The following is a 23,995-nucleotide window of genomic DNA, read 5'->3' as shown; positions in this document are numbered from 1 at the left end:
TCTTCACAGAAACCTTTTGAAACAGGATGCTCCTTTTAGCGGGCATCTCTTCATGTCCTCTTCAGTGGGGTGGGATGGAAGCAGGAGGGGTGCTGCACCCTGGAGAGCAATGGGAAGATGAAGAAGGAAGGGGGCCCTCTACAAACAGTTGAGAAGGAAGGACTGTGGGAAAACTCCAGTAAGAAAATGTGGGCTTGGCTGGAATTACAGAAGTGAGTTTCAAAGGGTGGAGTAAATTGCAGAAGAGAGGATTTCTTCCAGTCTTCCTGAGGGAAAGACATAGTGGGGACCTGCTGGGGAGCAGGGACCTACCCCTGAGCTGCATCTGCCCTGCTCATGTGACATTGCAGCAGACAGACCCTGCCATACCCCAGAGCCCTCTGGCATTAATGTGCTGAAATTCAGGAGCCCATGTTGTTTTCTCAGCCCAGCATGAAAGAAATATGATTTCTAACACTGTATAAGGCAAAAGGAGACATTTCAGAGAGGGGGAGAGGCTGGAAGGAGTCACTCCTCTCTGCTTGCACAGATTTGTTTTGCACAGTGTTTTCTGTCTTGATTTAATGGTGAGTTGGCTCTTTCCAGCAACTGGGCAGGGGAGGAGGGACGGGAATGTGTTCCCAACCTTCGGCCAAGAGTGTCCCAGAGCGTACCGGGCGTGACCTCTTCAGTGTTTGTTTTCCTTTCTCTACAACTGACCCAGATGCTGGGACCTGAGATTCGTGCCCTCCTGGCCTGTTGAACATTTGCCCCTTCTGGTACAGCATGTGACGGTCCCAGGAGTCAGGCTGGGAACAGTACCTGGAACTATTTTTCTACCCAGCACTGTTCTGACCCTTTGCATTCCAGGAAATCCAACCCCATGAGAAACATCCTGGGAGAGCACTGCCACCCAGTGGGGATGGAGGCACGGATGCAAGCAGCTAGGGACACTGGACTGCACTTGTGTTCAGCGACGGGGAGAGGAAAAAGCCTTCTAGGCAGCACAGTAAACAACCCCAGAATACAGTAAGAGGGAAACTAGGTTTTAGAATCCCAGACTGGTTTGGGTTGGAAGGGACCTTAAAGCTCACCGAGTTCCAACCCCCTGCCACGGGCAGGGACACCTTCCACCAGAGCAGGTTGCTTCAAGCCCCATCCAACCTGGCCTTGAACACTGCCAGGGATGGGGCAGCCACAGCTTCTCTGGGCACCCTGTGCCAGCGCCTCAGCACCCTCACAGGGAAGAATTTCTGCCTAATGTCTACTCTCAGTCTCCACTGTCAGTTTAAAACCATTCCCCCTTGTCCCCTCCCTACAGGCCCCAATCCAAAGCCCCTCTCCAGCTTTCTTTAGCCCCTTTAGGCACTGGGAGCTGCTCTAAGGTTTCCCTGGAGCCTTCTCCAGGCTGAACCAGCCCCATTCTGCCAGACTGTCAGGTCTGTTTTGGTCTGCTTTATTAGAAAACAGCTACAATGAATGTTCAGTGGAACCAAATTGGTGTTCATTTGTAACAAGGTTTGCAAACCGAGATGAATGGTTTTGGTCACGCAGAACTGAAAAACTAACAAAGTATCTTCAAACAAACAAACAAACCAACCATTTTTAACTTAATCTAAGGTGCCAACCGCTGGAAAAAGCACAGCTTTGGAGGAAACTACATTGCATGTCATTGAAGTTACAAATCTTTCGTTCCAAAAGCATCTTCCCTTTTTCACTAGTAGGTGCTGCAAATCCAACTTAACACAATAAATAGCTGAACAAACTTCAGGACCAGGCTGAGCCAGTTCAAACATGTTTCAGGACAGACAGAGCTGGGAAGTAAATTTTCCAGCTACACATCACATTTCTTTGCCAGATTGGAGGTATTGTGTTGGCAGGAGTAAACTACAGCTGGTCCCTTTGTTTTTCTGTGGAGGGAAGGAATGGAGATAATTTAAGGATATACTGTACAGGGGAAACAAGGGCTGAGCACATATACACATACTCCCCAAAGGACCCCAGTGGCACTATTTCCATCCAATGCTACCTGCAGCTATAAAACCATCACCTTTGCAGTCTGTGCCACAGGGACATGGAAGTATTGAGTTCCTTTGCAGTTCTCCTGCGGTCAGACAGAAACTGCCCCGGGCACAATCCTGCGGTGGGTGTAAGACTTCCTGAGGGTAACACTGCCGTGATGAGACACCCCCCGAGGCAGGACACACTCTTCAGTCAGCTTCTGAGTTTCAGGGTCCCAGCACAGCACTGTTGCAATGACTTCATTCTTTTCGTCTCTGCCGCCAGTGATAAACAGCTTGTTGTTGCAAGGAGAAATCCCACAGCTGGCTCTCTCATGGGTGAACTGGGTCACCAGGCACCATGTGTCCTCCTGGGGGCTGTAGGAGTAGAGCGCTTTCATTGCCCCACCTGGAGAGGAAATGGATCATATGGATACAGATGGTTCATATGGAAATGGTTCATACATATTCCTGTAAGAGGTTTTAATGAAACCACCCACTTCAGCAAGGCTCCATTCCTGACATGTGTAAGAATTATTTATGCCCTAAAGCTAAAAAAAAGCAAGGTCACAGGATACTGTATTGTTTTGAAAGCCAGATCCTCAGAAGGCCACTTATTGTTCATAAGGCTGTGGAATTTAAGGCCAAAACAAACCACTGTGGTCATGCAGTGTGAACCACAGTGCACCCAGCCACAGACCTTTCTCATACCTGCTGCTTTAGAAAAATACAGTCTTGTTCAAAAGAGCTTAGACCACCAAATGTGGTAAGCTGTAGAAATGGATACATGATTTTTACACTGACTCCTCTAACTCCAGTGCCCTTCTGCCTTGGGCTGGCTGTTTTCATACCCCTTCCTCATTTAGGGGTTTGTCAGATGGAAGCAATACTCTTCTTATGGGTATGCTAAACAGAGAATGACCTTCAGTTTCTCCATGTTTGCCAAATCTGCAGTCATTCTTGAAACCTTTTGTGCACCTTTTCCCATTTTGTGGGGTCTTTTCTGTCTTGAAAAATAGCCAATACCTCAATAGTCAAGAAAGGCTGTGGAAATACATTCCCTCCTAAGAGCGCCAACAGCCAAGGGGTTCTTATTCTGAAATTTGCAGGGACTGATGTGTCTTCTATAGCAGCTGTATAGAACAGGGTAGGGAAAACCTTGAAGCCATGGTCTTGTTGATAAGATGTGACAATGCCTGTGATCCTTACCTGCCAGCAAAGGAAGCATTTACGTGTTTAGTTATAGTAAAAGCTGCTGGTTTTGCCAATACTAGCCCAGTACTTGAAGGATGATCAAGTCATTGTAAGGTGACTTAAGTTCTGTTTCCCAACTGGAGCAGACTGAAAACATACACATTGGTAGTTACAGTGATTCACCTGGCAGTTGGTAATTCATTGGTCTGGGTAATTTGATTGCTTTGGATGCAGTAACCAAATGTTCTTTTATCTTTTAAACTTCAGGTGGGGCTGATTTCTATCCAATTGAACTAGATTTGTCTCTCAGATAGGTAAACAATAGGTTTACTGGTGGATGTTCCTGTCTGAGAGGTGCTGAATGAATGTAGCAGGAGTATTGTGTCAATTTTTATCAGGAGTTGTATCAGCTAGACCATAAGTCATGCCTTCTTTTTCTGTCTGTCATCCTGTACACAAAGGGTGAGGTCAAGCCTGTGCTGAGGAGAAGCACAAGGTATTTACACACGTAGAAGTTGCATGCATCTATATATATGCACACAAATGCAGGTTGTAAATCTCCTGTCAGAACAGCATTTATTATTTGATGATACTCTGGTTTTATGCCAACCCTCCCTCAGTACAAGACTGATTATACCACAAGTGATAAATCTCCTGCACAAAGGCTGAGAGAGGGAGGGGAATTTTTTCAGAGTTCATGTTTGGAAACAAATGCTCCTCTTTCCTTCTTTCAATTCTTTGGGTGCCACCTGAAGATGTGTGCAAGCTTCGTCTTCCCTCTACGGTTCAGATCACCACTATTAAACTCTTGTTCTTGCTTGATCTTTGCTTCCAATTCTGACAAATGACTGAACTAACCCCAAGTGTGATCTAGTGAATAGGACAGGGTATCAGTCACTCAGTTGCTCTGCTCCCATGACCTACTCCTACTACTCATATCCCTGTACAAATCCTCCATGCAGTGGGCTGTGTAATGCCCTTTATGTGACATGATGTAGCCATGAGGTCATACCCTTGCTGCTGCTAACCCACCTTTGGATGGCTTTAAGCTGTCTCTGAGCTTGCTCCAGCTTCCCAAGACACCTACTACACTAACAGGGAGTTTGACTTGGTGACTTTTCACTACTGTTTGTGAATGTGCAGGATTTCCTTTCCCCACTAAGCTCAATGAGAAGAACCAGATGACCATTTGATTCATAGTCTGTGGGTAAAATGAACACACAGAAACAAGCCCTCCCATATCTGGAGGGAAGGACCATTAATGTGTCACTTACCCACAACATAAATGTGGTCCCGGAAACTTGCAGCATTGATGCATTTGGCTTCTACTGGCATGGCAGCTTTCAGGCTCCATGTGTTGGTCGCAGGGTCGTAGCACTGAGTCTTGTCTGTTGCCAGTTTCCCGTTGGGTCCTCCTCCAATCACATAGAGTTTCTTCTTGTAGCTCGCTGCTGCAAAGGAGCTTACATTGACCACGAGGGGAGCGGCCTGTGTTACCATAAAAAATCATTAGTAACCGTCTGAAGTAGTCAGACTGATGCCTACATGGTGGGAGCCTGCTGAATTTAAAGTGAGCCATCCCTTTAAGAAGATCAGCAGGGTTCAGAAGATGACATATCTAGGGCTAAGGGATAAGTATGTTTCTGCTTTTTCTTAAGACTGTAAAACCTTTAATAAAAATATTATCTGTTCAAATGCTGTTATTAAATTACATTATCAACAATTAAAAAACTAGGAAATGTCAAAAACGCCCAAAATCTCTTTTACATACTTATGAACATTGAAAAAAAGAACATAAGAAACTTACTGGTTCTGACCTTTTTACTTGTAGCTGTTATTGTTAGATTCCTCTGTGTTGCTTTGCATCCCCTAAAAACTAGGGCTTATATCTCCCGTTATGATACCTAATCTCATTACTTTCATGGATTATTGGCTGCCTAATACCCTCTTCTCATTGGCTGCCTAATACCCTCTGCTCATTGCCTGAAGTGGAAATGTTTCTTCTTCCACCCTGTTTACCCTGAAACCTGTACTTTCAATTTAAATGTATAATCTATACCTGTATATAATGTACAGGTTGATATATACGTTATATAGATATATAGGTATATAGATATGGTATCAGAGCAGTAGTTTTCAGCCTATGCTCTGGCTAGTATACACTATATTCTTACTGATTTATGGACTACTAACTTTAAAAGCCAACTAAGAAAAGGAAAGTTTGGCATTAGATGTCTCCTAGGCAATGTTTGGCAGGCAATCCTGTGACTTTTACTTTCTGAACAATATGCATTTCTATAGAAAAAGTAGTTAGGTATTTAGTGGTTTTACAGACCAGAAACACATAAAAGAGTTGTACTTGATCCTGTCTTGTTCATTTTTATGGTTCAGAGCCCTGACATTTTCTGATTAAAATGTTCCAGATGAGTACAGTGTTACGTGATGCAGCACCTTACCTCTGACCAGCAGTTATGAAAGGGATCATATGCTTCCATGCTGTTAATTCTCTGCATGCCATCGAACCCACCAATGACATAGACTTTGCCACCCAACACAGCCATTTTATGCCTCCATCGCCCAATATTTAGGTACTCAATTTGTATCCATTTGTTGATGGAGGCGTTGTATTTCCAGACATCATGTTTTGTTTCTTTGCCACCTGCAGTGTACGTAACACATGTAAATATGATAGCATAGCTTGTATCTACTAAAAATCTCCGTATGTTTACATGCTAAAATGTTCTCTCACAATAGAAAATACATCATTGGTACTTATTGGTACTTATTGTTAGCTTCCTCATTCCCTACCAATGGCCCCTTCTGGGCCTGCCCAGAAGGTAAATTCTGTGTTTAGTTTATTGAATAGTGAAGGAAACTGACCAATTTATACAACCAAATATTCAGTAAAGATAGATCACTGTTCCTCACTTTACCAGACCACAACCACTTTCATTTTAATACCAAGTGAATGACCAAACACACACAGCACAGCCATCTGCAGGTGATTGTGGTGCACCAAAAGGGCTTTGCAGAATGCTGCCAAGTGACAAATAAACATAATCTAAACAAGATAGTGGAGGATGCTGCAGGTGGTAGTGCCACATCCCGTGAGGACAGGCCTGCACTTGGGAACTGCCAGTTTGTGCAGGGTAGACCCAGTCAGCTGGATCTACCAGAGCTAGTGGTTTACATGGTAAACGACTTGACTCTGAACTCTGACCAACAGTAGTCCTGCACATCATATTAGTTTTACTATTCAGCCTTGGGAACATATGGCTGGGCTCTAAATTTTGTACCTTTCCTGCTATTCTCTTTCTCTACTGACTTGGATGTGATTCATATATAGAGTGAAGATCAGAATTGGACCTTGCAAACTTATTCTAGAGCTGACTTGCAAGTGAATCTTTGCTGATGCAGAGAGCAGTGTTTTAAACAAGGCTTTTGTTTGCGTATCATTTTTCACATAAATGCAATATGAATGGATCCAGTTGAGCCTGAAACCACATTTACAGACTGAGTAGTTTATTCCGTCATCTGCAACATGATTAAACATTTGCTTCACTGGTGAATATACTGAAAAGAGAATTCATATTCCATTGAGAAAGTGTCTGCCTTCATTTGTATTCTGTACTGCAGCCAGATCACTGCAAACTGATGGATCTCGTCTCTGGGCCAAACAGCAGACTGAATAGGAGAGAATTAGCATGCTAGAAAGAGTCATTTCTAATGCTTTTGTCTCTGTATTTTTCACATTTACGTGTTGAATTTTATTTGCACTCAAATAGCTGAAGTGGCTGAGGGGTCTGAATGCAGCATTCATGGTTACAATGGGGCTGAGAGACTGCAGGTGTTCCCCTTAACCCTCCTTTGAAATTTCGCTTTCACATGAGCTTGTTCTTTCCTGCACAGGCTGAAACCCTGTTAGGAGCCTGAGCTGGACCAGGCACATCAGGCAGCAGGGAGAGATTTTTGGGACAACTGGAGGCTTGTCTTGTTTCTGTTACATCCCTAGGCCACAGCTCTTTCTAATTTGAGGAAGAAATGCAACTAAATTAGTAAAAAGAACAGTGAGTGGTAATTCATGTCATTTTCAGTTACGCTACAAATGCAGTGTTTCAAAGCATTTAAACTGGTGGGGGAAATGGTGATCTAAAAGCAGTTATAATCTTGTGCAAAGCATTTTCCTATTTCTCAGATGCTAAAAAGAGCAGGGAAGGTGCCAAACTCTACCAAGACACTGAGGAAGTGAGCACATGGGAGGGAAGATCAATGTAGGAAAGATACAACTCAAGTTAGGAAAGAAGCAGCTCACAGTTGCTACAAGAAAGAAAACAAGAGTAGATGGACATGCAGAAGGAGGCAGATGTTTAATCAGGATTGAGACACTAATTGGTTTATCTGGAAAGAAATGACTAATGACTTCAGTCCCCTCAGACTTTTATTTAGGTGAGAAGGGTGAAAAGGACATTAGGAAAAAGGCTAAGAGGGAATGGGGAGATGGAATCAATGATATGAAATTAAGCAGAGAAGGAAGAGGAGCTGGCAAGAGCTTTGACTCACCATAGACGGGAAGGTGTTAGCCTGGCCTGAAGGCAGCCTGGATAGACCATAAAAGAAAAGCAGAGAAGAGACACTGGAAAAGATGTCAGAAATGAAATGAAGCAAAAAGCCTGTGACCCTGAAAAAGGGGAAGGGGTAAGAGATTAAAGGCAAGTGGAAAAGAGACCTCTCAACTCAAGGGTGTGAATGTGTGAGGGATGATCCCTACTTGGGATGTTTGACTTAGATTCCCCCCCTACAGCTAACTTTTAGTAGAGGGTCTGCTGGCAGAGTAAAAAGAAATTCCCTATGATGGGCTGAAAGGAAAAACCTCTTTTATTCGTAACTAAGGAAGGAATAGTCTAATTCTTATCCCAGGATAAAGATTTAATAAACTTTAGATTGGAATGAGGTAATAAAAATACTTGGATTCCCAAAAGAAAGAATGCAACAGAAGATACATAAATAAAGGCAATAGACCACTATTCATACTTTAGCAGAGCATTCACACTTGGCCCTCCTTCCTCCTTTCTACTCTCTTGTTTTAAGTCAGCATAGAATCTGGTGGATGATTTTGCAGGGAAAATACCCTGCCCAAGGAGGCACTGCTCTCTATCACTGTCTTTGACGTGACAGGGATTGAAAGCTTGTTGTCACTTTTCCTCTGGAAGGAGCTCATCAAACTTGTTTTTGACAGGCCATCAAAACCAGCTGTCAAACTGACTGTCAGTTGTGCATTTAACCTTTTTGACTGTCAAAGTAAAAACTGTAGCTGCAGGACCAAACCCCTACATAGAACTCAACTAAAGTTGTGTGGGAAATCCTGCAAATGGGATGCTCAGACCCATGGGGTTTCATCCAGCTTTGACAGCTAACATTGCCATTAGCAAGTGGGCACTTCCAGAGTCCTGCCTGATGGCTTTTGAAGTGCTCCTTGAAGTGCAGTTTTTAGGTAGCAGCCAAACAGCAGTGACGGTTCCCTGCATGTTCTTGACTGATTCTTGCAGAATGAGTCAGATTCTGGCAGTCTTTTGCTTATCCATGTGGAGCTGCAAATGGACTTGGTACATGAAGATGCTGGAGCAATTATTCTTCATTTTATGTTGGGTAAGCACAGGGTCACTGAGTGCTTTAGGGTGCCACACCCAACTAGCCATGCATATAGATTAATATGGTTTGAAAAGGAATCCTGTGCTGAGACCAAGGCTAGGCAGTATTCAGGCACATCCAGTGCTTCCCTGGAGCCTGTTCAAAGCCAAAGCATTGGGAACACCTCTAGTGCTTAATTCTCCTAAAGCTGCTTTGAGCATGATCTCAATAAAAGCTGGAAGCAATTGTGAGAACCCCTTGCTCCCCTCTTCCACTCCCAAAGCCTTGTTCCTTACCCGAAATGTAGACTTCATTTTTTAGGGTAATGCATGCAAACTCCACCCATTTCTTAGTCTCGTTCTCCATCTCCTGCTCTGTGGTTGGTAATTTTGCTACTTCCAGGCGGCTTCGCCTCAAAGGATCCAGGCAAGTCACTTCTGCTACAAACTTCTCATCTTTCGTACAGCCCCCTATGATCATAAACACCTCAGACTGGAACTCGTGCATCCTGGGCTTCGTTCTTTCTGTAATAATCTAAATGCAAGTGAGACAGGGTGAGTACACAGAGCACTTACACCTGCAATTACAGAAAGGTCTGGTGATCTTTCTTCTGATTACATCCTTTGCAAATCACGACTGGCTTACATCACCTCAGCCAATTATCAAATGTTTTCTAAGTTCAAAGCCTGGAAAGCATCCTAGCAGCATTCAGTAGAGGTTGCTGTATCCTTCTTTCAGTAGGATTTCTCCAACACTGGACTCGATTGCTTGTGCCTACCCACTAGGACCCTTTCAGATCCTCTTGGGAGTTCCCAGGGTGGCACCATAGCTATGAAGCTGAGTGGTAGTGACAAGGCTGGGTGCATGTAAAACAGGTGAAAAGGACAGGGTTCATTTGGGCTGACAGAGTAAGGGCAAGGTAGGAGGGCCCCAAGATTTGTGTATGGCCTGACAAGTTTGGAGAGGGCAAGGCTGCAGGTAGCACTAGCAGAAAACAAGCACTCTCGTTATTTGTCCTGCAGGGATATGTTGAAGTCTCAAAGCAGTGACAATTCTCAACTGTGGTTTGGGGTTTTGTTTTATTTGTTTCTTTGTTTATGATCCTTATTTTTAAGGCCAAATTAGAAGAATTGCTTAAAGCCAGGCTCTGAAACATGGTCTAATTTACTGCCTGTTGGCTCAGTTTATTTATCAGGTCTTTGTTTCAGGGACACAGGAATAAGTCAGTTCCTGGGTAGATGTGCACCAGGAGCAAAGAATGCAGGGGGTGCTTGGAAACTTTTGTTCTGTTTTGAGCAAATACTTGCAAGCAAATGGAAACAAGTGCATTAGTGTCCCAATGTATGCTGGCTTTTTGCTGAAGGACAGAAGGAATAACCTTCTTTATCTTCCCCCACACCCCATACTGGAAGAAATGCAATGTAAAAGGCATGGGGAGCACATCAAGTTGTTCCTCTGTACCACTGGGCATTTGCCAGTTTTCAGACCCCCAAAGTCTGGTGGGAGAGGTCTGCACTTCACTGCAGAAATTGCAGTTGCCATTGGCTTGCCCCAGAGAAGCAGTTTGTGGACCCACAGATTAAACGCTGCAACAGTACCAGCTTGCTTAAAGTTTTACTCCTCTTTTAACATGTTTCTATAAATGGACATAATATATCTGTATTAACAAATATTATTTACACAGACATTAATCTTGCATTTTCCCTATGTTTAGCAAATTCTTAGGCAATAAAAACCCCAAAACCTTTGTCTTGGAAGTTGCCAGGTTTCTGAGTTCTGTTTTTAACCCATCTGTCACCATTGCAAGGCATCAGCGCCTTTGAAGGTGAGTGTCATGAGTGTTCAGCCCTGAGCAACACTCCCCTTATCTACCCCACTTGGACCTGACGGTGCTGCTGAGTAGGGCAAGGCTTCCCCAAGAAGTTCCCACCAGACTGGCCCAGGTCAGTACATCATGTACTGTCTTACACAGTCACCAGCACAAAGAGCCCTCGGTCTCTGCCCCCTGCCAGTGACACATCCAGTGTTAGTGACAGATGCACCACATGCTCCTGAGACCTCCTGCCTTCCTCTGGCTCTCTGACTGAGGAGGCACATAGGTTTCCTCACTTGCACGCATACCTTTGTTCCTGTTGTGAAATCTGACCTCTGGTGGCTCTCCCCTCTACCCCATATTTTGGGCCAGGATATGTGACTGATACCCAACTTTCCGAAGAGGATGGGCATTTGAAGAAGTGGAGACCCACCACAGCCTACCTTGAGCAGTCAGGACAAAACTTGACTGGATGTCAGGGTGAACCTGTCTCTTTGGGTGCAGGGACCTCTGCAAATGAGGAAGAAAGGCAGACCTCTCCTCTGGGAAGAGACTGTCTTCTTCAAGAGAGTTTCTCTCTTCCCCCCCTCCCCCATGCGTAACGGATGGAGATGTTACATATTCAGATTGAAAGAGTCATTACAGATTGTGGTGGAGTTTAATGGGAAACTTACTCGTCCTCTCTTAGGCTTGAAATAATAGCTAAGAGAGCAAGGTGTCAGGAGTAACGTTGTTTGCCTTTTTACTAGGATAGTCACCTGGCATCTTTCACTGTGCATATGAAAGCTTGAGCTCGTATGTTCATAAAGCAGTACACTTTAAAACAACCTTCCAAAAGCTTTTCTAAACTCTCTAAACCAGCAAGATAACTGGTGAGGCCCACCTGTACTTCTCAGTAGCACCACTTAGTGAAACTTCAGCATGAATACCTTTTTCTGCCTCATGGTACTGCTCCTTCCGATGGGATTTTCAAGCGGAAGCACGAGACATTTAGAAAGAGCAGCACTTACCTTCCTTTTTTACTCACCTCATTGCCTGACAGATGGTACATTCTTGCTTCCTGGAGCAAAGGAAAGACATCTGGACACTGTCTGATGAGTTGGTCAGCTTCAACCGTCTCTACGAAATACCAGGGGTCCAGGAGGGGCAGGCGGACATTCTCCAGCACACAGGGCAGGAGAGGAAGCCTTTCTGACTCCTTGTAACGAACCCAGTTCATTACGGTTTCGAACACTTGTGCCTCTTCTGTGACATAGAGGTCATCACTCTTCAGTGTGCTGCAGAGGATGTCAGCCGGCAGCTCCAGGAACTCCTCGTAGTTCAGGACCTGGGTGAAGTTCTGAATGATGTAGCTCTGCACTTGCTGCTTCAGGCTGTGCAGGGAGTGCGCATCAGCCAGCCTTAGGATGCCAACACAGTTCTCCGGCTGGAGGGCTTCCGTGAGAAAACTGGCACAAGCATCTACCATGCGAAGGAACTGTGGGCAGAAAAAGCATGTACAAGCACAGAGTGATTACTGGTATGACCATGTCACAGGAGAACTGGGTCCCAAACAGCCATCTGCACTGCAGCACATGAAATCAGTCATATGAGGACAGGTATCACCCAGAATCTGAAGTCTGAAGTTAAAATGTCTTCTACCCCCAGTTTTATTCTCCCTCTGCACCCATATTATTCATTTTCCTGTCTCTTGCAGGACAGCTGACCTGTGACGTTCATGAATTTTACTTTATTTCACAGAAGTAAAGGGTTCCACTTCCCTCCATGAGATCTCAAAGTACTAACAACCATGGAATTACAAAGCACAGATAAGGCCCCCAGATGTGAGATGTGCTTTCCCTGCTTTATCTTGCATATCAGCTTGTATCAGCTAGAAGGGTGTCTAGTTTTGGAGTTGTCCAGCAAGTTTCTGTTGGGGGGAGGCCTTTGGAGGCTTTAGTGACCTTTGTGGTCCTTGTCATCACCATTGGTTGAAACAAACACAGATGTGCATTTTACACACCAGGTCTGCTTAATCAAAGAACTTGCCATGTTTGCAGTGTTCAACAGGTCATTGCAACCACTCTCATTAATTTGCTTGGCAGAATAGCTGCACCTGAGGATCCCAACTGTGCAGATCCTGGACCACGGATGTCTGGGGGCATTTGCCATGACCTACAATGTGAGCTGGGTTGCTGGTGATTATTCAGGAACTGGGAACCAGTTTGAGGTAGAACTGATAAATTACAGTACTTCATCCTTGGCTTTCTGTCCCCTGTGTGTGTATAAGTATTTCATGTTGATTTTGCCACTGAGCAGTGCAAACAGCAACATAGAGACAGATGGGTCAGAACTGATACTGTGCCTTTCCGTCCATGTTTATTTGCATCCTTTCTTCCATCCAGCGTCAGCAAACAAACCGTTTTAACTCATTCTGCCCCACTGGGGAAAGTTGCACAACACTGATTTAGGGGCAAGGAGGAAGCGAAACAGTTTTGAGCACTATCCTGTGTAGATTTGTTTCAGTAATTAGGGTAGAACTTTCCAGACCCGTCAAGTGTCACGTTGACACATTTAGACTGTTTACCAGAGCTGAGTGATCACAGACTCTGCACACAGACTACCTGGTTCCTGTTTTACATTTAGATGTGGTCAAGGGTTTAGAGAAATGCAACTGCCTGATGATCAAGGGTATGAGAAGGTCTCACAACACGTTACTGCTGTTGTGATATAAATAAGTCAGTGGCACGCTGTGGCACTGCAGCAGACCTCAGTGCCTGCCCCATTCACAGTGCCTGTCCTCTGAGCTAGCACAAGGTTAACACTTTGAACCTAACAGCATATTTCTCAAGGATCTGGAAGCACTTTTCCAATACAGGGTAGCCCTGAGAGCTCAGGCAGGTTAAGCCCTTTAAAAGTTGGCAGTACCTAGATGCAATCTGGGATTTACCAAAGACACTCATCAAGTCACCCACAGGTCCAGGAATAGACCCCAAACCAACGTTCTTGCCTTCCTACAACGCCGCCACTGCAGAGTGCTCTTGTTATTTATACATGGCTTGCTAAGAGTATACTCACAAGGTGAGAGCAGAGTTTTCTCCCATGCAGTGCACACTGGTCTGACAGCCACGCAGGCCCCACTGACCGCGCTGGGGAACTGCGTTTGTGGCCAGATGAATGTGGAACTGCAAGGTGTGGGTGTAAGGAGCGATTCCCACCAAGGGCTTAACCAGAGAGCTTGGACCGCTCAGGATCGTATCAAAGCAGGACTTTCCCTGGTTGCTGCTCCCCATCCCCGTGCTGTGCACTCACCCCAGCGCTCCCTTCATTTAGAGACAAAACTCCCCCAGGCTTCCTGGTCATGCTTCAGTCGGTCCCATGAGAGCAGGTGACTCAGGAGAGCACCCTGATACCCCTGAGCCTCTGCGTCATCGGCTGATTGTTCTTTGCAGAGCTCTAAATTTTCTTCCTTCCCTTCTGCAAGTACCCATCCCAGTGCCATTTCCGGCATTTTAAAAGCCATGTTCCCCTGGAACAGTTTCTCTATTAACTGCTTCCTTCTCCTGGCACCCACTTGAACCCAGATTCGTACTTGCTAGAGACATCCCCTATGCTTACTTGGCCTCCACTTAGCCTTTTCTCTGAATGATAAAATTTATTCATAGGATCATACAATCAACTAGATTGGGAAAGACCTTTAGGACCATCAACCAAACCAATCTAAGTCTTTGCTTGTCCAGTGTTGATTCAACTACCCAGTGTAAGCAGTGCCAGCAGCCCTGCCTCCTGCTATAAGAAAGGGAAGGGGACAGTGCATCCCAAGGGCACTCCACAGCAGACAGCTGGGCAGAGAAGGCGCACAGCAGCTCTTGCAGGGTGGCTTTTTAGGAGCTGACAGCTTTCTCTGAACCCATCTCTGACCTGGAGCTGCCCAGAAGCCCTTCATGAGCAAATGACATCTTCTTGGTTGGCATGGCTGGCACTGTGCAGGGCTGCAACAGAACTAAGCACTGTCCTGCTACAGCCACTCTGGCCGTCCTCTGCTGAGTGGCTGTAGGATGGTTTTCAGGTAACTGGCAAGGTATTTTCCCTATAGTCCCTGGTTCAGGAAAACACACTGATGGAAAGCACTTTGGAGGTTGCAGAGGGGCTGGATCCGAGGTGATCACCAGCCTCGCAGGTGTGGTGGCTGAGCAGCCGCCAGCCCAGACAGAGGAGATGACTGTTGAACTCATGCTGCAACTGTGCTCTAGGTGGAAAAGTATGTGTCTGGGTCACTTCAGGGTGAGGCTTAGCTGTTCAGCAGCTCCCTGTTCCAAACCTGCCTCCCCAGGAGACAACAGCCTCTGTGCACAAAGCACACGGTGATAGAGACTTCTGCTCTCTCTCAATAGCCTTCTACTTCTGGCTGCTGTCAGTTTTGGGTGCATTTGGTCAAAATTCATTGGAAGGGGCTAAGAAAAGGCGTAATTATATAAAACCTTTTCAAAAACAGTTCCTAAAGTGTAGTATCTATGTTGGAATATCTGGAACTTGGCAAGTTACTTCTTTTGTGGTACTTTGTCAAGCCTGAGAGATTGAAAAGAGGCACTGCCGAAAATTGCTGCTAGTCAGATAGAACTGTTCTATTTGGAATGTGGTTTTTTCCCATGTCATTAATTGGAAAGGAACGAATTTCCCAGACAGAAAATGTTATATTAAATTTCAGAATTAATCTTTTCAGCTGTTGATACATTGAAATGAAACATTTGACACTTTCAGCTGTTTCTGTTTGTTCATCAGCATAAATAGTAGAGACAAGCTGGCAAAACACTAGAAGGTACTAAGTCTTCTTTTACACAAAACACGTTTTCAGCCAAGTATCTCACCCGTGTTGTATAATGTGAAGGCTTTAAGGCCTTCTAAATCTCGACAGTATCCAAGATGGTTGCTGTAAGACTTGGGATGGCTGCTTTTGGTTGAACATTCCTGGTTTTCTAGGTTTTTGTAGCTTACTCTTGCTCATGGCACCCTTACAAATGTATCATTGCTGTAACAGTGTTTGATAGTTTTCTTTAAGCACCAGCCTTGGGAATCAAATTTAATTTAAATGACAAATCGGGAAGATAAATGACAAAATGTAAGTTTATACTTTGATGACTTCAGAAAACAAAACAAAACCACAAAGAATGATCCTAAGGAAATAAGGTTCAGAAGAAAACAAAAATGTCCTGAAAATGAGCCAGAAGTAACCTCTGAGTGCTACCAGTTACTGTTCTGCTTGAAGATGTCAGTCAGTTACTGCACGCTGGCCCCAGGCGACATGAAAGCAGCACCATCTTTTCTGAGTTACCTTGGGGAGCACTTTGTGAATACTTTCCCTTCTCTCCATGCAAGTACCAGCTCCCATTACCCCAAAAGCCACAGGTTCATTTCAGAGCAAAGCCTCATGTGTAAGGTTCAAGAATCTGAAGTTCCCATTAAGCTGCGATGATTATGGAGTGAGGTGTTTCTTGCCCTCTGTAATGAAAAGACTGGACACACATACATACATTGCCACCTGGCAGGTTGTGCTGGTTGCAATCTGTTAGCAATTTGCAGCTTTGTACCAGGGACTGTAATTTGGTAGACCTCACAGGTGATTTACAGGGCACGTGAATACATCATGGACCAAAGGCTGAGTAACACTGATTAAGTCTGACTTCCCACAAAGTCCCAGGTCATGACTAAGACCCTTTATATCAAGAGCCGTACAAAGGAGGATGCTAACTTTGGCTGCTGACCCTCCATCTCAAGGCGATAGAGAGAGAGAGACCAAGTCAGCTTCCTGTTCTGGCCAGCCATGCCAGCCACAATACACTAACTCTTCTGGCCTGGAGTGTGACCAGCCTTTGCAGGCTGACCTGAACCTTATGGAGCACTGTCCCAGCATCACAACCCTTTGTACCACAGTGTAAGTATGAGGCAAAATGCTTTCAGAACCCATGAAATCGGAGAGGTTTGCAGTGTGTGAGCCAGGGTAAGACATGGTGTTGCCAGAGCAACAAGACTGGATCCTTACATTTGCATTATCTGTACCTGAAAGAGGCTGGCAGCTTCCAGGACTTTCTGTACATTTTGCTTTGTGATGAGCATCTTGCTGGTGTAGGTGTAGTCCAAGAGTATATTCATGGTTTCTGCATCAACTCCTTTAAGTATGATCTTTTCTTCATATTTCTCTCTTAAATCATTGCAGAACATGGCTCTGAAAATAAAAACGTTTATCTTTTACATATCCCAGCCAGGATGAGGCATTCTGGAAACATTTGGTTATATAGATTTCAACACAGAATACTCTGATTGCTTCATATTTTATGCAATTATTAGTCCTGTAGCAAAGTAACAAAGCAAATCCTTTTGTCACTTTTGTACCTCTTTACTCATGAGTTTCATAAGACATACACACATGATGGATATCCCAGAGCTGAGTCCTACAGTAGACCTGGAGCTCCATGGCAGCAACAGGCACCTGGAACCATTCGCAGGTGGTGCTCTGTATTGCAGAGCAGTTGTGATGTCTAACCTGCTGGCCTCTTACACTCTTTCTCTTTCTAGGCCCAGCTCATTAACCCCAAACCTTCAAGCTGCTGGCATTCTCCATACCTTAACACTTAGCACATGTACTTCATAACCCTTAGCCAAATCAATACCCCTGTGTTTCCAAGCTTCAGAATGCTGCTTAGGCTGACCCTGAGGGCTGTACCAGATGCACATGTGTGATAGCCTCACCCCTAAGCTTCCCAGCATATCTTTGACCCCATTAATACAAGGGATGGGCCAGGAGAGAACAGCTTATGGATTTTTGTCTAATTAAGAGTCTGACTTTTCCTCTGCTGAAGTTTGGGAGCGTCTGCTTGGCTTGTAGAGTTGGTACCTCTTGGCTAGAAAAGCACTTGAATAATCATTAATTGGAACCACTGTTAGCCAGAATGCAGTGATTTAACGAATGTTTATGCCACCTCTTCTTTGGTGGATAATACTGTACTTGAAAGGCAGTTGCCAGTTTGGCACTAGTCAGATATTTCGTGGGGGATAGAAATCAGAAATGTTTCTAAGAGCCATTTAAATACACTTTACATTGTAATAGCTGTGAGGTGAACACACATATCTTTATCTGCATTTCCAGTGCACAGCTGTAAGTATTTCTTTTAATGCTTTTGTTCTTATTTAAGAATTTGATTGCTCCCATCTTGTTCAGTGCAGAGAGTGAGATTTTACATCATTTGGAATCTGGCCAAACAGATTAGGATCACGTTGGGTCCACTTGTAACTGCAGAGGTGGAAAACATGTGCAGATCTAAAGTGTAATTAGAAGTGCTCTTTATCCTGCATACCAAACCCTTCTTTATTAGTCATGTACAATGTTGACAGGACAGTGCAACCTGGGAAGTGGCTGGAGGTCCAAAGTCTTAGGCCATGCTTTTCTTGTAAAAGCGGTGCCAGAATGAAGCTGTCTGATTGACACATCTTCCTGGAACCAAGATGTAAACAGTTTTGATTGCTAAGCAGTTAGGCATGGTGAATGGCAAATGGATGGAAGATACCAGCTGCTCGTTGCTCTAAGAGCTACCTCTTCCTTGCCTCAGGAAAGATTTCATAGCAAGAGAGAGGCAATATTAGTTATCTCAATGTAGAAAACTGATATAGATATCTCCATATCTGTTGAATAAAAAGACCTAACTTTTAAGCAGGAAACTTGGGCAGAGAAGTTCCTTGCCAGAAAAGATGTTCAGCCGGAATTCTTATTTTCCCTTCACACATCTCAGCCGATGGAAGGTTTCTGATTCACTTCCCATTGGGAATGGGGTTTCAACCCACAGAGAGGAAAGTTTGTACAGAACAGCCCTTTCAATTGCATAGGATTGATAAGTGCCAAATGCTTCATCTGAATGAGAAATAGGCCGTTGTAGGATGCAGGTGTTGTCTGCTCTTAGTTCTTTTATCTCTTAAACTGGTGACCCCAGTCATGTATTTAACCATCCCTGTCAGGGAGTTGAGAGCTCTCACTTCAGGCCTGCAAAGCCAGAGATACCATTACTGAGAGATCAGTTTGATGGAGATCAGTTAGAGATACCCAGTGTTTTACCATCGCAAGGCTGCTCAAAAACCAGCCTTGGGGTTCTGGTGGAGGCTTTCCACAGGGGTCTTGTCAAAGTGCTTTCACTTATCTGTTTCCTAATCTGTGAACCTGTGTTAGAGCTGTCATTCACTACTGATCTCACAGGGTCTGGATTTCTGTAACAGGGCTGCAGCCTGCAGAAATCAGACACCTAGAGCACTGTGCTCTCCCAGCAGCACTCCTCTCTAGAAGGTGGGAGGGCTGAGTAGGGCCAGTCCTGTCCAAGGAGAGCTGACTCCTGTAGTGGCCTGCCTTCTGCTCAGATGGAGCGAACTTATTCCTACCCTGTGTGCTGATGGGAAGGAACACCGTGACATCTCTCAGGACTGATCAGGCTGAACTTCTTTCCTAGGGATTAAAATGCTGCTTCTCACCGTTTCTGGACTTACCCAGAGAGGTGTGTGATTATTTTCTCTGGGACTCAAAATCCTTCAGATGTGGCTACTAATTCTGTTTTCTGTTTCCATGGTTCCTGTCCCTGTGTAATTCTAAACTAAACCTTTGAACCAGCATTTGCTCTTAAGAGATGCAGATCTGAAGTGAGGGCCTAGGGCCAAACTTAGATACCTGAAAATGAACAAATTTAGAAAAAGCAGGGAGAAATTTCAATTAAATAAGTGAGGGGTTGCAGTTTGTAAAGCACTTTTTAAGCACTCACCCACACTGGAGTGCCTGTGCTTGGAATTATGAACCTGACTTCAAGCGACCATCCTGCAGTTTGAGGATGCTCTGGGAAATATGGCTTCAACCTCTCCCAGCCCCATTTTCCCACTACTTTGGGCAGTGTGGGAGTAAAGAACTTCACCTTGGTCAGCTTGTATCTGTCTGCTTTGTTGCCTTCATCCAGGTAACTGCTTTTATGTCTGGAGATGCAGGGTGTGTCAGAAGTACTCGTCTATCTACTCTCAAGCAGTGCTGAAGGAAGGATGTAAGAAGGACATGGAACTGTTGGAGTAAGTCCAGGCCATGAGGATGATGAGGGCTGGAGCACCTCTGTATGAAGACAGGATGAGAAAGCTGGGTGCGTGGCGACCTTAGAGCAGCTTCCAGTATCTGAAGGGGGCCTACAAGGGTGCTGGGGAGGGACTCTTCATCAGGGACTGTCACGACAGGACAAGGGGTGATGGGTTCAAACTTAAACAGGGGAGATTTAGGTTGGATATAAGGAGGAAGTTCTTTCCTGTGAGAGGGGTGAGGCCCTGGCACAGGTTGCCCAGAGAAGCTGTGGCTGCCCCATCCCTGGCAGTGTTCAAGGCCAGGTTGGACAGGGCTTGGAGCAACCTGGTCTAGTAGAAGGTGTCCCTGCCTGTGGCAGGGGTTTGGAACTGGATGAGCTTTAAGGTCCCTTCCAACACACACCCATCTGGGATTTTAGGACTAGAAGGTGATAACTTTGTTTAACTGTGTTTAAGTCAGGTGCTTGCATTATGGCACCCAGCACTCAGGAAGGGGGTTGTGTAACATGCTGTTGCAGGGCAATGAAGCCCATGACGCACAGCATTCCTCTGCATTGCTCCCATGCATGGGTGTTGGAGTCCCTGTAACGGCATGGGAAGTACTCATGGGAACAGTGTGATTTAAGAATTTCTTCTTTCTTTGGGCCCATGCAGCTTCTGGTGAATTACAGTGAGATGAAACAAGCCGCTTTGTGAGTAGCAGAACTAGAGCAGCTCAGTTCCCTGCAGACTTGTGTCCTCCTTTCCCTCTTCACAGTAACCTCAGCTTCCCCTTCCTGAGCCCTCCATTCTCAGTCGCTATTCCTCTCACACACATTTCGCTGTCCCTCTCAGGACACTCAGCTCTGTGCTTTGGCTGGTTCTGGGCGCTGCATGTGTATGTGTTGGCAGCCCAGGACACGGTGCTCCTTACCCAGCTGAGCACCACAGGGTCTCAGTCCTGGCATCTCTCCTCTGCCTCACTGCAGATTTCCGTCAAGCTTTTAAAGGTCTGAAGATTTGATTTTGAAGAGTTTGGGATTTTCACCCTCTGCCAAACATGATGGAAATTAACCCAAAGAGTTGTGACAAGAGGCACTAACAGGCAGACAGCGTGATATAATAAATCTCAACTCATGGAGCAGGTAGGCAGACCCCTAGTACATGTGCAGCTGCCTTGGGATGAGATTCCCTCCATCCAGGTATCCCCCTTCCTTTTTAAAGGATGTAGCTCAGGGCTCAGTGAAAAAATGGCCAACAGCAGTTATCAGAAAGCTGTCTTGCCTGTCTTAAACTGCTGAAGTCCCTTCTGACCGCAGCACCTCAGCGGAAAAGGAATTGTTTCTTTCTTTTGTCCAAGTATCATTATGGCAATTCTGAACGTAATTTGCATCTGCTCTCCTTCCTGCACAGCAGTTCTGGTAAGAAATATTTGGGCATCTCTGCTTTTAGTTGCACATTCTCACATGTGCAGTATATCTAGTCTAGCTTTGGAAGTAACACCTATCTCCATATATTCACAGAGGTTATTATGAGATGATAAAAGCAGAGCTTTTCTCCCAGGCACTACCAGCAAACTTACTAGACTCCATTGAAATTAGCTTTCTGCTTGTGTCACAAGTGGTCACAGGTTCTTTTTTCTCGTGTTTCCTCTGTAGCCCTTCAGTCATCTGACCACTTTAGCAGTTAAAAAACATCACAGCCATGCGAATGGAATTGCCTAAATGGTAATGGAAGATCTGTGTTGAAAATGATACCGAGTTCCTCTGCCTGTCTAAAATTTGTTCTTGCTGGCCAGTGGTCTCAGAATATTGTAATAATACTGAATTAAAAACACAAGAAGATGAGAAGGAGAGTGTTAAAAGGTAAAACTGCCTTCAAGAAGGTATTTCCCATTGCGATTGCTATTCAGAAACCCTAGGAAAGATGGAAAATTCCTTCTCTTTCCTCCTCAATAATTTTATGCAATCCATATTTTTACCACAGAATGGCAATCGGTTTATCAGGTTTCACAAACCCGCTCCTATCTCAATTAAAACATTGTGTGATCTGAATGAATCTCTTTGTCTGAACCCCAAACAGACAATACCAGGGGCTACAGATACCTGGTAACAAGACTATTTTCTCACCCACTTGTCTGCCAGCCATTCTCTGTTTCTTTGCATGCCTCCAGTGGATGTGCTGAGTGCTGGTATCAGAACTCTGGCAAATCCACAACTTGGCACCTGCCTTATTTAAGCCTCCAACTTTTAAAGAGCTGAAAGGTGTAAGGCATTCCATATTTGTAGAGTTTAGCACCCAGTTTGCGCTCCTTGGAGATCTACATTTCCAGCCTAAGAAGTAAAGTAAAACCCCAGTCACATTGTCGGGTTTGTTTCTTACATGCCTTACCTGAAATAATTGCTTGCTGCCGCAAGGACCACTCGGTGACAGGAGAATTCCCTGCTGTCCACGCACAGGATGACATCGGTAAGGGAATTTTCAAGCCGAAGGTTCTCCAGGCCATTCTGGAGCACCAGCGAGAGACCCGTATCATCAAACTTGACCTTTTCACCACTCGAGACTTCCACCAGGGCCCCCATTTTCGTCGAACACTCATTGTCCAAAGAGATCTCAGGCTCCTCAGAGCTCTTCTCCAGCGTGTCCCCCATTCTCTGGCCGGCACTGTCTCATTCTGTTGGTGCTTCAAACTAAAAAGAGCTCCTAAGCTTCAGACAAGTCACACTGCAGAAGTTGGGCGGATTTCCTGTCCAGAGGTCTCTGCTTATCTATAGCTGTCACACACACATAACAGGAAGCCTTGCACTTTCTCATCCTGTTAACACAAACAAAGGCTGGGTTTTTTCAGTGAATTTCAGGCAGTATCAACGTGTTTAGAAAGGACTTAAGATGCCTCTGGATGTGAGATGATTACAAGTGACAGGGAAGGCCTGCTTCCCTCCCTCAAGCCAGTTCCCGGGCTGTTATCCGGATCTGCTGGTTGTAGTGATGGGTGCACCATGCAGCCATAGAGCCAGACTGGGCTGCTAGGAGAAAGGGGGTATTATTTTAAATGTATTTTTCCAGGTATGTGATGATTCAACACTGAGCTGGTTCGGGGTTTGGGTTTGGTTTTTAATACTATGCTCACATATTCAGAAAGCCCTCCAAGTGGCTGTTTCTGTCCCTCTTAACATATTAGCTGACAAACACTGGATGGCTTTTCTTTAAGGCAACATTCATGTAACACTCTCCAGGCCATGGAGCGGCATCAAAGTTCTTGCAGCTGATGGTCTTCAGGCCACAGTGCTAGGTACAGTGATGTCCTGCATGGGTCCACGCCATAAACTCTGGCTAATAGTGGAAGCTAAAGGAGAGAGCTTAGGGAACGGTGGGGATGCTGCAGGTGTGGACCCTCCAGCAGGACAGGAGCACACAGAGCACAGGGCTGAAGACTTTACTGTCACCTGGGACTGAACAGGATCTACTTGGACCTCACCTAGATGAGAAGCTGACCCAAGCTGACTGAGATAATAACCCACACAGCCTATTGAAAGTAATAGAGTAGATCCCCTGGCTTGCTTAGGAAACTCTCAATGCTGCTGGGTTAGAGAAGCACACCCCCTCTCTCCCCTTGAGAGGAATGCAGGGCTAACCTCTAACCTTGGTAGCTTGAGTGCTAAGCAACCTTGCCTTTGTGATACTTCTTGGAATCCTCATTTGGCCAGTCCTCATAGGTGTGTTGTGTGTTTGGTTTGCTTTTGTCTCCAGCTTGCATAGCTGAACTCACAGTGTTATGGGAAACTTGCCTTAGAGGAGGGAGGTGAAAGCAGCATTCGGAGAGAGCCAGATTTAGAGGGGTTTTATATAGGATGGGATGATCAAGGGGAAGGAAAGCAAAAATTCTTCCTCCTGCTTTCCGCCACCTCCTTGTAATGGGTTTTTCCTCAATTTGTGTAGTCTGTTCAGTGCTTTGGCTTCTTCCTTTCCCAGTTGATGTGAATGTGTTTCTGCTGCCTTTTGTGCTAACTTTTGCCAATGAATGCTTCCTTTTTGAAAGCAAGTCCCACCTTTCCACCAAATACTCCTCCAGGAATGCCATCAGAAAATGAAGGAACCCCCTCAAAAATATCAGGTGTGCTTTTAAAATCACAATATTTTAACTTTATCTTGGGTCACGTTCTCTTTGTTTATATTGTTATGACTTTTGACCTTGTGGAATTCATCTTATCAGGCTTTTCTCTGATGGTGAGAAGCTTCATATTCGCTTTGTCTGTTTAAGTGAAAGCTGAGATTCAGCATCAATCACTTGACTGCAGTTACTGCAGCTTTAAACAAAGCATTAATAGTT

At 45.0% G+C, this 23,995-nt stretch overlaps 2 protein-coding genes across 2 annotated transcripts in view; both read right to left on the bottom strand.

Moving 5' to 3' along the window:
• PLEKHB2 (pleckstrin homology domain containing B2) overlaps positions 1-23,995 on the bottom strand; it is a 469,993-nt gene that overhangs the window by 346,408 nt on the left and 99,590 nt on the right. The window lies entirely within an intron of this gene.
• Positions 1,420-22,424, bottom strand: KLHL6 (kelch like family member 6). Its single transcript, XM_062621752.1, has 7 exons — positions 22,057-22,424; positions 16,651-16,816; positions 11,642-12,091; positions 9,098-9,335; positions 5,630-5,832; positions 4,448-4,661; positions 1,420-2,388 (listed from the first exon to the last, which is right to left on the bottom strand). Exons 1-7 carry the CDS (start codon positions 22,314-22,316, stop codon positions 2,090-2,092), a joined length of 1,830 nt encoding a protein of 609 aa, XP_062477736.1. The 5' UTR covers positions 22,317-22,424; the 3' UTR covers positions 1,420-2,089.

This window comes from Pezoporus occidentalis, unplaced genomic scaffold (assembly GCF_034315485.1).
Source record: "Pezoporus occidentalis ecotype Australia unplaced genomic scaffold, CSIRO_AGI_Poc_V1 ctg233, whole genome shotgun sequence".
Classification (NCBI taxonomy): Eukaryota; Metazoa; Chordata; class Aves; order Psittaciformes; family Psittacidae; genus Pezoporus; species Pezoporus occidentalis.
Note: the sequence above shows the minus strand (reverse complement) of the source record. Positions and strands in the feature narration are given on the sequence as shown.